Source organism: Anabas testudineus, chromosome 14, assembly GCF_900324465.2.
Source record: "Anabas testudineus chromosome 14, fAnaTes1.2, whole genome shotgun sequence".
Lineage (NCBI taxonomy): Eukaryota > Metazoa > Chordata > Actinopteri > Anabantiformes > Anabantidae > Anabas > Anabas testudineus.
The window spans coordinates 5,473,528-5,487,919 of NC_046623.1; the positions used below are offsets into that span (position 1 = coordinate 5,473,528).

The 14,392-nt window shown below is 39.6% G+C and overlaps 1 protein-coding gene across 1 annotated transcript; it reads right to left on the reverse strand.

Annotated features, from left to right (window-relative positions):
* Nucleotides 1-1,361: 1,361 nt before the first annotated feature.
* On the reverse strand, nucleotides 1,362-14,126 carry cnih2 (cornichon family AMPA receptor auxiliary protein 2). Its single transcript, XM_026370351.1, has 6 exons — nucleotides 12,581-14,126; nucleotides 10,427-10,495; nucleotides 7,061-7,108; nucleotides 5,481-5,593; nucleotides 5,259-5,402; nucleotides 1,362-5,164 (listed from the first exon to the last, which is right to left on the reverse strand). Exons 1-6 carry the CDS (start codon nucleotides 12,659-12,661, stop codon nucleotides 5,137-5,139), a joined length of 483 nt encoding a protein of 160 aa, XP_026226136.1. The 5' UTR covers nucleotides 12,662-14,126; the 3' UTR covers nucleotides 1,362-5,136.
* Between the last annotated feature and the right edge of the window lie 266 nt (nucleotides 14,127-14,392).

A 14,392-nucleotide genomic window follows, 5' to 3' on the forward strand; every position in this document is an offset into this window, starting at 1 on the left:
CCCAAAGCACCTTGAATAATAATGAATGAGAAAAATGCGTGTCCTTGTACTGTATGTGTGCGTTCGTGCGCGCGCCTCTGCGCGTGCGTGCGCTTGCCAATTAAGTATGCCCATCGTGACGTTTCTCGTCCCATCAGTTGTAGCCAGTTTCCATGGCAACATCTCTCTGAGAGCACAGACGTGGGAGAGAGGGGAAAGGAGTTGAGACAATTATGGTGGTGGAGGGTGCTGAAAAAGGAAGAGCCCGTGATGATGAGTGTGAAGCAGTGTGAACCGTGGGATGAGACAGAACGAGAAACAGATGCATGTGTTGTGAGTGAGTGAGCGTTCGTGTGTGTGTGTGTGTGTGTGTGTGTGTGTCTCAATCCTGGCATAAGGAGGTATCATGCACAGATGCACTTAGGTTGTGGTCGTCATGACTACATACATGAATTTGTTATATGCACACTGGAAGTAAAAGCCTATCAATTTTTTAGCAAACGTATTGTGCAGGAAAGCTTTGCTGCCGGGCATGTAAGTCAACTGGAATTGGATTTTTCTGTGTTTTGAGTGAGTGTCTCAGAGTGAGTCAACAGGAATCTCTAATACAATTTAGTTTCCATGGTGACAGCAAGGGGAATTATATGTCCTTTTCAAAAAGAGGGAAAACGCCAGCTTGAAACCTTGTTGTTGCTCTGTTTTCTGTCTGAATCATTATTTAGACAACTGATAACTTGGCACACCTCACAGACCTCACAAACTAGTCCCTGAGCCGGGCTCACGGCCATACTCATTTTTTGTCTGGGCAGAAAACACAAGAGAACAAAAAAAAAAAAAAAAAAAGATGTTGTCGAGCACAAAAATGTCAGGAAATTTGAAATGCGTCGCAGCTGCAGCGACGTTTTCATCAGTGATCCTTTGTTGCGGTGATGAACTCTGTCAACTTAGTTTTGTTATGCAATCTAATAGGCATCCAGCGCTCTATAATTTGATATGTTAATATGCTGAAGGTGCAAACTTTAATGAAAGGCTATCATCCCCTCTCTGCTGCCTCTCTGAGACATTTTCATGGAATTCAGTTATTTCAATGCCTTTTAAGAGGCTGCGAATGTCTCTGAGACTACTTCTAAATGCAGCTGTTTTTCCACAGCTTTCACTGTGGCAGTTTGTCTTCTATTTTCCATCTAATGCACCACTCCACGTCCCCTTCATGTCCTCGCTTAGAAGTTCCTCTCACCAGCCTCAGTTATATTTTTCTCATCTAGCACATCTCTAGTGTTGGCAGAGCATCATGTCTGCAAAACTCCCCGCAGATGGCCAAAGTACTGACCCTCAACAGACAGGAAATAAGAAACTTGGAGATGGCATCATTTTGGCATTACTGTTTTATTAGAATACGGCATGTGAATTGCTGTTTAATAACTGTACATCATAGTGTAACCTAATAAATATAAAGTAATCCACCAAATTTACTGTAGCGTACATTGATGATAAATGTATAAAAGACACATACAAATAAATACTTATTTTCTAAAATGCTTTGTCTAGAGCCACTACATAATGACATTCAGCCTATTTGTATTTCTTCTCCTTTCCTCGTGTTCCTGTGCTTTTATATTGATTGTCCAGACTCAACACACTCACACTGTTGGCAGAGCTTTGAGGTCTCAGCGTCCTGTGACAGTTAAAAACGGGAACATCATTTTAGCACGACATCTACTGTCTACTGTATGTCCTCAAAAACACTCAAGTCAAAGTTGCTCCTGTCAAGTAAATGTAGCAGTTGGGTTGAAGGTTAAAATCACGCAGCAAGTTTGAATCGCTCCTTTCATTGAACCCTTCATTAGAATCAAACTGAAAGGATTGTGATTGACACAAGAGGTGTGTGTGTGTGTGGGTGTGTGTGTTTGAACAAATGAGCGTGTGGTGAACTTCTACTGCACAGCATTTCGTTTCATAGTGAATAAGAAGATTCTTTCAGATACTGATATGGTTGATACAGAACGTCCACTGTAGCAGCAGCAGTTAAAGGACAAACTGTTTTTTGTGAAACTTATTTTATATTTTATTTATTATATTATATTTATTATTAAGTTTTATGAGACAAAAAATAAGCTTCTTGAAATATAAACCATACGTTGTGCATTGTATAAATCACTGAGTACGGATTAAAGGAGGCTCATTCTAACCTAAAGGAAAGTGATGTAATGCACTCATTTTCTTAACATTTTTAGATTGTAATCTTATTTAAAGGATATCTTTGCCATGTATGTTTCTTACTGTCAACAAATCCATTGAATTCACTTGAACTGTAAATGCAAACCTTGCATAGCAAACCCCTGATACGGCTTATTTCCAAATTCCAGTATAAATTAAACAACAAAATATCTAATGTGTCGCGAGATTCCCACATCTTCAGGACAACTGCATTTCTCTACATCTTCGTAACCATTACACAAATAAATTGCGTTTATGATGTAACATCTCTATGATTAAAGTTCACGGTATGGGAGCCAAACAAAGACTGTTGCTCCCATCATAATCATGATACTATAATATAAGCAAATGTGTATTATAATCCGTTGTGCAAAATCTTCCCCAAACAAACAGTATTTCTCTCCAGCTTAAGTGACATTTGCTAAAACTAAACTATAACTAGTTCCCAGTCTTTTTGGGAAACCACTTGTCCTTTTGTAATCCTGAACCCACATATTTGAGATCCCTTCTTAAAGATTCATATCTTCAGTAGAAATGGATTATTGAGATTACATTAACATACAAGTAAGTAAGTAATAGTTTGATTTTGATCTTTCATTGGATTTGTTCAAATAAGAAAAATACAGAACTTTGTTAGCTGTGTTATTTAATCCATTTATAGTAAATAAGTAATAGTAAGTATTTAGGTGCTTCCAATACTAATGTACATTTTATTGCATATGCAAATTTACTGAAAAATGATGTTTTATAGTGATACAGTTAAGTGTTTTTCTTCATTTACGAATGAACAGTGGATTTAACAGCAGCTGAGCAGTGGATCAGTGACACAACTACTGTTGAATCTTCATGTAAACACATTAAAATTACTTCAATAGGCTGCGAGATATTTTTTTCTAAGTGAACGCTGCACTGTGCACCCTAATTCTGCCAGTGTCCCGGTTTACTATAATGTCGATTTTGTGCATGACAAACAGCACAGTTTGTTCTCAGTGTCAAGATGTTTCCATTTTTCTACCAATGTTATAATCACACACTTGAGCCTTGACTTCTACAAACAGATCAGACTAATGAACACATGGTAGCAAAGGCCACATTTGCTGTTTACACATCTGACCCTCTAACCTGTGGACGTACCGAGATGACTTTAATGTTTACACTTTCTAAATTATTGAAACATTGTCATAGAATCGTTATTATCCGCCACTTGTGCCTCACTCATTTTTATTACATACATTGACTAACACTTCATCGATATGTCTCATAAATCGTATTACGTACATTGCAAGGTTGCTGTTTTTAATTGCTTTTAGTACATCAGATTTCTATATTCTACCTCAAATCAGAGAAACATCAATGTGCTAAGATGACTATAGTATAGCTGCAGATGAGTAAGAGTACACTTCACTGGAAATAGGAATAAGGCGCTCCCCTGCACACTAAAAAATACAACAGAACTAAGAGTTTTCCTATATTTTCTAGCAAATAAAATCATTGTGCCAAAATAAAATGCGCGTTAAAGAAAGTGAAAGTAAAGACCTTGCGTTGCCTCGGCACTTCGTGGCACCACAGGCACTTTTAGTCTCATCACTTTTCTTTTCACTTATCCTAACTGAATTTTTATTTTGGCACGATGGCTTTCAGGTATAAACATTTGGAATTATATATGCATGAACCCAGCATGTAGCATGTAGCATAAAGTAGTCCTTACAGTTGTGGTTGTACTTCTCCTGAATGCACATTGCAAGCGCTGACCCTTAAAGTTGAACCTATGATTAATATCTTGTTGTGTTTTTGTTAGAGTGTGAATTAAACTTCTGACGAAGGCTGGCATATGGGAGGTGCTGAGTTGGCCTGCACTTTATCTCCACCCTGCTTGAAAAGTGTCGCAACATGCCAATCTATTATTACCACATCAGGCTATCTGCATTTGTTATAGTGCCTTACAGTTGTCCTGCGCCATTTAAGCCTTTGTCTTACAGTTGTATACTTGTAACACAATCAAAGCAGTGCTTTTATACCAGCGGTGTCTGTTAGCTTAAATAAATGAAATGATACCAAAACAATCCTGCTTTTAGTACATCAGTTGAAGAATACAGACATATAATTTTGTTTTCCAGTATCTGGAGATTCACAGTGAATTGAGTGACTGGATCAGTAAGAGCAGCAAGGGAAAACTCCAGCCCTTCAGAAATATATTGTTAAATCATATAATGGGTCAAAGGCAACACAAACATCCGCTGTATCCTCCTTCTGTTTCATCTTAACTCTGCAGAACTTTGTCATATGCCAGCCATATGATACAATCGTATGTTACTACCCCATTTAATGGCCGCCATCACACCCATTATTATGCCTTAGAAAGGGCTAATTGCACCTATCAGTAGGCTAGGAGGTGAATCAATATGTGTTTATGCAACCGTCATTGGCTGTAGTAATTATGATTAATTACAAGCAAAAGCAACCATTGGTTTCACAACTTACAAACAGGAGGCAGTGTATTGTTTGTCTGTCTCAAACCAACAGTGACTGTTGCTATTAACTTATTTTAAACCAACCATGACCCTCTTAAGCCTGAACCTAATTAAGTAGCTTTTGTGCAAAAGACTGCATTTCTTATTGTGCCCGTGATGGTGACGCACGCGATAAAGGCCTACTCTGATGACAAACTGACAGCGTCCATTTAATGGGGTTGTAATGAGTCTATGCGAGTGTCCAACACCAGTATCTGAGATAGAGCAATATAATCGAGTGGAGGCAACAAGCTTACATTCACATTATTACTCAGATTAGTCTTCTTGTTGTGTCCAAGATTAGACTGTTGAAAACTCAAGTCAGTGATGGGAAGGATACATGGAGAGAGGAAGAGTTGATGTCTCCATTAATTCTTCTGAGTCTCTCTTATAGAGATTTCCTTTGTTTCCCCTCTAGACCTCCTGGGTGTTAGAAGCTCACCAAGGCATAGACCATACTTCAGCAGGAAATGAAGAAAGAGGGAGAAATCACTAATTGTGCTGCTTTCTGTCTCTACGGTCCAACTCAAATAAGTATCAATTTATGCTTACCTGTAGAGATAATAGAAGAAAGAGAGCAGATAAAAGCCCAGCTTACACCAGGACTCCTTCTGGCAATAGTTGAGTATGTCGGCATTCATCACACTGACTGGATCATACATGACCTCTGACCCATCAGCTGGCCGATGGAAAAACCTGAAAAAACAGAGAAGTTTGGCTCTCTTACCCATCAGACCAACAGCCGCCCGCCAGACATATGTTATGGGACTGTACCTCCACAGATGGTAGAAGAGCAGCGGGATATTTAGGCCAAGTGTTACCCACTCTCCAGCGCACATGAACATCAGACAGAAGAGGCCGTGGATGGAGTACTCTGGTACAACCAGCTAATCAGAGCACACACAGGGTCAGGTTGTACTGTAGGTCTGCGTACGACTTAGAAAGTGACAATGATCTAGCGATCACACTGCAACAACTCCTTGGAAAACACTACAACAGTCATGGGTTTCATGATGTGATATATCTACAATCTGCAAAAACAAAATCTCACTGCGAGGCAAACACTTTCACACAGTAGGTGTTAATGTTACTCATGGCTCGCTGCTGTTACGAGTGCAAATACATTTTCCCGACACTGTATATACTGTATAGTCTGGTTTTTACGTGTCAGTAAAAGTTAATGTGGTTTGAGAGAGATGCTTCAAGTTGCTGGGATGCTAACGTGCTTCCAGACAACTGAAGCGCTGCACAAGTCTCAGGGTTTTTTTTGTATTTTGTTCTGGTGTACAAAGGTCTAGTCCTGTAATTAACAAATTGCATTTATTGCCACTAAATTAACAAAGAGTTTTGTAGATAGGATTTAAGGTCTTCCTGTGTCAAGGCCAGACAGAAACATAGCCACACAAATGGCAACAAGATAGAGCCCTGTCATAAACAAGCAGATATGTGATCCAGCATTTTTCTAAAAACATTAATTATAATTACTTTAAATAACTTAAAGTAAATTGAATTGTCATATTTCTTTAGTTTGACATGACAACATTTAACTCCTCTAAGCAACTGTTAGAGCTTCTACGTCAAATGACTATTGCTGATGGGTCACACGTGTTACATGTTACTGATTGGATAAGGCTAAACAAGCATGCGAGCTGGGTCGCCATGAACGCAACGTTAATATGTGATTTATTTTTTCAAACAATAAGAAGAATTAAAAAAATTGAATTGGAAAATGTTTTAAAAAGATACATAAACCATTTTATGGTGATGGAGTGGGTATGTGTGGTAGCATATGCTGTACAGTATGTTCCTTGCAATGCAACACATTGATCACAGTAATCCATAAATCAAATGTACAAACCTCTAGTAAGCATTTCCCTCTTTTTCCACCAAAGAGAAAACCTTGAAGATAATAGTGTTCACTTAAATTGCTTAAATAAATGGACCCTACCAGTGCTGCTTGCATTCTCCCTTCTGTGGGTAGTAAATCTATTGTTGGGATCTATTTATTGATGTACCTTTTGTCTATTTGAAGTTCTCTGTTGTAATAAGTGCTATTGACTGTTTCCAACACAAAACTTCAAAATGGTCTCCACAGCGTGATAGATTTCTCTCTGAAAGCCTTGAAATGTAAAAACACACAAAACCTACAACACTGCAGCTTTGTTAGGTTTTGTTGTGTTTCCTATTGCTGGTTGTCTTTGGAGCGGTGATGGTGGGCTGTGCGGATGGACCACACGTGAATCATTGTGCATCACAATCCTCACAGTGGTTTAAAAGGCAAGTGGTCATGGTTGTCTGAAGCCCCTCTGGCTTAGTCATTCAGCAGAAACAGGTGAAAAACAACTATTACTCACCCTGCGAAGCAGGTTGCAGATTCTTTCAATATTAAGAATCCTTTCCCTCTGTGAAGTGAGTGTAAAGATAATATAGTTAATAGTTATATTTCTTCATCCTTTTTTCCTCTTATATCTAACAAAAACAAAAAACACACCATAAAAATGTAGAACATTCAGATAAAGAGATATAAAGTGTATGGGTTTGGTAACATGCATGCATCTTAATATTTGATTCTCTTGTTATTGCATTAGACAACAATAGCAATAAAAGACTTAGCAGCTAATATTTATACAATAATAATGAATTAGAATGAACAATGTTCACACATCTTAAACTCTGCACTTGCTTTAAACATAAACACACACACACGTTTGTGCTTAATTGCATCAAAAAAAATTCTATATAGCCAATGACAAAAGATACATGGTGTGTTGTCGAGAAACCCAAAGTGATTGAGACAGTTCATCAGTACAAAAATACACAAGGAACATTTAGAGCAATTAGAGCAGCGATGTTTGCTATGGCTCTGTGCACTAAATCTCCTGTGAGCCATTAAAGAAGGCCCAATTATCAATTTTAGAAATGAAAGCCATTCATCTTGCACTGCATTTACTAGCCAGCAGCCAGGAACCTCTTATGTTTTATTTGGTGTCCATTGATTATCTAACCAGTTGAATGAGATGCTTTGCTGCAGTTCATTCACTCAGATTAATTTGTTTCCATCACCAGGCAAACAAGAGCAGACGATCAAAAGTGCCAACATCCAGATTTGTTTTGCCTCATTTGTTTCATGAAACTAAATACTTCGCCATGGATTATGCTGTTTGCCAGGGCATTGCCATTTTGTGACATATTGAGTCATCTGTCTCATGGGATCATAGCTTCCAGTGTTGAGGCCCGTGATGTCAGTTCACTTAAACTGGAACTACAGGCTGCACCCTTTATGAAGCTGTGGCCGTAAATTCAAACTCCCATGGTAACTCGACAGTGGATTTTGCCTTGAATCTACAGTCATACATGTGCCCTCACTCACCTTCACTGTTCATTTGCAGTTGATAGTCTGGTCTGGGTAATTTTCTACATATTTGCATGCTATGTGCTCCACATCTGTCCCTGACCTTTAAAAAGTCAGCACAGTACTGGACCTGCCAGCTAAATGACTGGTTACTATACGCCGTGTGGTTTGTTATTGCACATATAATTTGTTGCCCTGCAGTAAATGTGCTTGGATTTTACAGCCTCGAGCCTCCCTGAGGTGCCCCACATTATGTCAGGTCATCCAATTCACTCTAAATATTTAATTGTTCCAGCAAGAGAAACACGTCTGAAGATGTTAATCACGGGGAGAAAAGACATTTCACAATATACTGAGTCAATAAAAGAGCAACAATTGCGGAGCAAACAGTGTTTGATTAGCACTTTAATCAGACGCTCATTGTCAAATGAAGTAGCAGGTAACAATAAAAGTATGTTTTCATTTCACTGACGCCTAATGTTGGATTTTGTTTCTACAGCCATTGTTAAAGACGACTTAAAATGAAATACATGCTAAAGAATAACTTCTGTAAGGTGTTAGTTCGTGACGAGAGGTGTAACACTGTGTCCATTTGACTTGGAACTGATGCTTGTGGAGTTATTCATTTCAAAGCAAAGTGACTTTGTCAGTCACAGTCTTTCATGCACTTTCTCTGTCCCGCTGTGATCTATTGTTGCACTTATAAACCTGAACCTCGTTTAGTCTCTTTTTGTGAGCGTTTTGTCTTTCTATAATTCCCCTCTCCCTCAAAATAATTTATTGCTTTTGGCTGTTTTGACGACGGTGGCAGTTTAGTGAGCGTGCATCGCTCTCTGTTAACATCAGAAACGAACTATAATTCATTTTCCTAGGTTGTGTCCCTGTAAGTCTTCTACTATTTGTGCAGCTTATTGATTCTGGGAGAGTCTGCTAGCATCAACATCCTGTCAGACTGTGATGTTTTTTACCCCTCTCTGACATGTCCACATCAGTTAAGATGATAAATTTAGGTAGTTCATTATAGATTGGAAAAAAACACCTGTACAATGCACTGGAAGCCAATACAGCACTGCTGTCATGAGTCTGTAATGTTCAATATCTTTTTATGTTTTGTCATTTTTTCAATCTTCATCTGAGGGGGAAAGTGTAGTGGTAAAATCGAATCCTAGCCCTGGCCAACCTCCATTGGGGGTCCTTAGGCAAGACCTCTTTACCCTGCATTGTACCTTGTATCTCACTTCTAAGTTACTTTGAATAAAAGCGTCTGCTAAATAAAAATCACACGTCCATTTTGAAGCATTTACACCAGATATGCTGTATTTGATTGCGTTACTGTACATTTTACAGGTGTTGCAGTTTTTGTGTTCACCCCTCCCCGTAGCTGGCGCGCCTCCACACCCCCACAGTCTGTTTTCACAGTTTCCTCTCCCGCTCCTCATCACTCTCACTTTGCAGTTCAGATGCAGGTTCACATGATTGCCAGAACATTAGCTAACTTGTGAAAAAGACATTCACAGCTGCTGTTAACTTGCTAAACGAACAACGGCACAAATTATCAACTCACCATAATGTCACTTTATGTTTTATTAAAAGGCAAAAAAAAAAAAAAGTATACGTTGTGGACAGAAGTAACACTGCAGGAGGAGAAAGCACTTCAATTCAAATTCAGAATAAAACAAATATATTTTCATTTATTTGTGTACATATTTATTTTTGCTTTACAGGACGGGCTCAGTTTTCTTGTGAGCAAATCGGTTTGTTCTTGTCTTGACATCGAAACCTTATAGCTGCACTGTAATTGTGGCAACAACACAGCATCACATCGCATGAACGACTGCTTCATTTGCATCAGTCTCTTTAATTGATTAAGTCAACGAGCCAGCATCTTTGGAGAAGACTGATTACTTCAATCTACATACAAATGAGTGTTCAAGGCGAGCAGTCATGCGGAAGCTTGGATTAGTAGGATTTGTTTTCAAAGTACTACAAATATTTGATGTAGAGAAATTAATGGATAGGCTAAACGTAGCTGCGTAAAGCCTTTGAAAGATTTAATTCCAAATGCAAAAATCACATGACATCCATTTACATAAAATGACAATAACTTATCTGAAGACTTCAGGCAGTCTAATGTGGGTTCGCTGTGAAAACTGGGTTAAAACTATGACTGAGAATTTTGTCTCAAACATTTAAGGTCACATGCATTTCTTTTTTTTTTTTTTTTTTTGAGTGAAATCCTCAATTTGTTTTCACCCCCTCTGTCTAACTCAACCAGTGTTCTCCTAGAAATTGAGAAGCAGGGATTTCTCTCTGCGTGCACATGAGGGTTTGATCATTCTTGAAAGAAGCGAAGCAGCAGGGATCTTACCGCTCTGGTGGGATTGCTCTGATCAATGGGGTTTTTGAAGTCTGTGCGAAGCTCATCAAATGCAATGATCTGAAAAAAAAAAAAATGGACATGTGTGAGTTTGTTTTCATTTACAAAGAGAATACCCTCCCTTGAATCCTCACATTGTATAAGTAACGCATACACAGAGAAGTATAATACAAAGACATGGGTTGACTCTTTTCACCACTTTACTTTGCGCTGTACACTGATGTTATCTACAACAGTGCTCAGTCAATAAATCTTGTGCAGCTGTGGCCACATTGTTCATTTTGCCTGAACACACATGGCGATTAAAGGGTTAATGTGTGCATGTATAATTACTTACAGTCTTTCTTTTGCTCTTAACACTAGAAAAGTGTGAATTCTCATTTCATTTCTCATTTATTTCTAGATTTTCTATATCAGGGTCTATTAATTGTCTATACTGTAAGTTTACATTAGTAACTGTTTTCTTTGCAAATGTTGTTTTTAAAAACACTGCAAACCCGAGAAAACTGCCCTTATCACATGCCAGCAGTATATACATTTATATATAATATAAGATATTGCATAATTTATAATTATTTATAAATATTATAATATATTATAATCGACTTTTTGGCAAAACACTTAAAAACAAGAAATTGAGAACACAAGTCATTGTTCAGAAACTCGACAATGACACTCTCTAGCTGCTCTCTGTGAGGCAAGTGATTCTTGTTCTCACCAGCTTCCTGATTAATAGCCGCATAAAAATAATAATAATTCTTGTGGAAAAGACCACCTGCTGTGATTATTATCAGTTCAGCTTTCAAACGGCGAAGCCTCACTTCGATGGCTCATTAAAAAGCAATAATAAAAAAAAAAAAACAGGCATTGTTTGCAGATAAGTGAGCGTCAGCATCTGACCTGCACCATCATGACTGATAATATGACGAGAGAACACTTCAGTTTGAAGAGGAACCTAGTGGTGATATCCCCGTATGCGCCTATACGGCTCTCCCTCGTCTTCTTAGCTCTGTTGTAAACAGATGCAGTTTCCATGGCGACATGGTGAGCCCCTAAGTGGGCGCCATGGTTACTATAGCAGTTCTCTGATTGGTGGAGAGCAATGTAGAATTGGGGTGCTGTACCAGTGGGTGGAAGCAGACTGGGGGAAGGGGTGAATAAAATCAGAGTTCAATAAGCGCTTCAATCACATGGCTGAGCTCTGAGCCAGACACACGTTTCTCCCCATCTCTTTCACACACAGACATGCTGACTGACTCATATGTAGTCTCACCCACTTAGTCAATTGGTACGTTAGTCATTTCAAGTCCTATATTCATAATGATGCGTTTTGTATTTCACAATATTCCTCCCTCCATGGATCGAATGTTAAAGGCGACAGATCAAAGCTTTCGCTGTTTGTGGAGTCGGTTCTTGTGTAACCAGCAAACCCAGTGCAGTGGTCTCCAGCGATATCTGTGCAAATTCCTCTGAAAATGCCACAGGCAGACAGATTCACAACCGTCTGGCGGAGACATTTATGATCATTGTGTTTTGTCGGCTCCCTGTACTCATTACACGCCGTTTGCTGAAGCCTGTACACCTTGTTTGAGGAACTGTTTATTTTCAGTACCGTGGGATCATACATTTCTGGAGCCAGCTGAATCTGTCGGTGGTAAATGGTGAGACGAACTCAGAGTCATGATTCCAGTGATAAACCACCAAGTAACCTGGTCACTTAAAGTCAATGTGTGGGAATAGAAAATGTACAAATTAGCATTTAAAGCCCTGTGTCTTTTAGGGGTGTGCATCTGTTTCAGCCACCTTGGAAATTCATTATCTATCTACTGTAATTGTGTCTTCACAGCTCAGTGTTTGAGAACCAAAGGGGCACAACGTGGTGGCTTTTAACACTCATTTATAGTGACATATAACCACATCTACTGTAAGTCCAATCAGGCAGCTGACACGTTAATGCTTACCATTACCTCTAGTGGACCTGAGCAAGTGTAAGCTGTGTTCCTGTCAGTTTTGTACAACTGTGTGTAGGTGGATGTGTTTGTCTGCCTGTGTGGGATGGAGCAGGGACGTTTGCGGGGCCCTACATGTGCCCGTTTCAGTCTCAGTTGTGTGTGCAGGGGTACCTGTGTGCACTGTGCTACTCACCTGCCATATGACAAAGAAGATGAGAGCGGCGCACAGCACCAAGGTGAGCATGTAGCAGAAGGCCGCAAAGGTGAACGCCATGGCTGTGCCAGCCAGCCTGACGACCAGACGGGTTGAGAGAGAGAAAAGGGAACTTTCCCTTTGCTCTCTGTCTCACTCTGTTGGAACTGCTCCCTCTCCCTCTTTAGTCTGGTGGAGGTGATCTGTTCTCGTCCCTCAAACCAGCTGAGTCTGTTTCGTCGGTTTTAGTAACAATCAATAATCAGGTTGAGCAGTGGCTTCACTGTTTTTTTACTCATGCCTCGTTGCTGTGTCTTTTTGTCAGTCAGACAGCTTCTCGCGCTTTGATTCAGGAAGCACTCGTCCGTCCGCTCACAGCCACAGTTGTGTGTTGTTGGCCTGATGCTCCTCTTTTCAGTCTCTGACAGGCAAAATGTCTGTCTCCTCCTCCTCCATGTAGGTTCTCTTTAGACAAAGCCTACACATTTTGTTTTCTCACAGTAACCACAAAGTGGCCGACTGACACGCTCACAGCAGACGCACAGGACTCTTCTCAATACTAAGCACAGCAATGCGTTCTTAAAAACAGCGAGGGTTACTGCCTAAGATGGATATGGCTTGTGACAGCAGTTTGTCTTATGGCTTTCAGTTCATCTGTTGCTCTAAATCAAGCACAGCACTAATGACGCATATTCCCAAATCTTATTAAACACACGTGGAAACAACCACAGCTGTCAGTTATTATTTACACAGACAGTCTCTTAGCATATTACTTTTATTTAAATACGTTTCTGAGAATTGATTCACCTCCATATGACGATTTACAGAAGATATTGCTCTGGACAGTTCTCAACAAACCAAATAACTTGTTGCCCTTGTTGTGTTTGCAGGAAATGAAAAAGTAAAAATAGGATAAATGAGTAGTATTGGAATCAGGTTATTAACCAAGCAATTATTTAGCATTCCAATATGCACACATTCAAGAGGACTTACAAATACCAGAGCAGAGCACGATATACTGAAATACAGCTGATAGTTTCAGTTAGCACGGATCAGTGTGTTGGCTGATCTTAATATTGAGTAGAGAATACCTGTGTCTGGTTGGAGACGTGTCTGCCACTGAACAGTCCACTCTTTCCTCGTCTTTGTCAATTTGGGCCGGCACCATGTCAGAATTCTCTGCTCTGCATCTTTCTCTCAGACGCATCCCTCAGATTTGTCCAAAAACATTTCGATTTGTCTGCGCTGGCGTGCAGGCTAAATGATTTGAGTTGTGACAAAAAAAAAATCAAGCAGAAACCTGCACAACACCTACATGATGGGACGCATTTATTGAGATTTTCAAATCCTGCCTGTTGTTAAGCAAAAAAAATAAAAAATCTCCACAGTCCTCATAAGGAGGAGTCATAAGTTAATTAGTCCACCTTTCTATTGTCTCTCCCTCCTTATCTGCCCTTCTTTCTTTCTAAAGCCTCCTTTGTTTTTATGTCTTCCAGAGATTTTGAAAACAGACCTTAACGTATATCCAGAGTCTACTGTCTCTGTCTCTTCCTCTGTGTCTTAGACTGCGAGAGAAATATTTCTATCACGCTTGATGTTATAACAGTCAACCAATAGCAGCGCTCTGTCTCCCTCCCTCACTTGTTTGCTCTCTCCTTCCTCTCTCTCTTCCTCTCTCCCACCTCGCTGTCTGTCAGTCCCCCTCTCTCTTGCATTTATACATTTCCATAATCCCTTGTTCCCCAGAGAGTGATGAGGGGGCAGGGCAGGCTGTAAATGTTTTTCCTTTTGTCTGCAACTCTCTCTCCGTCC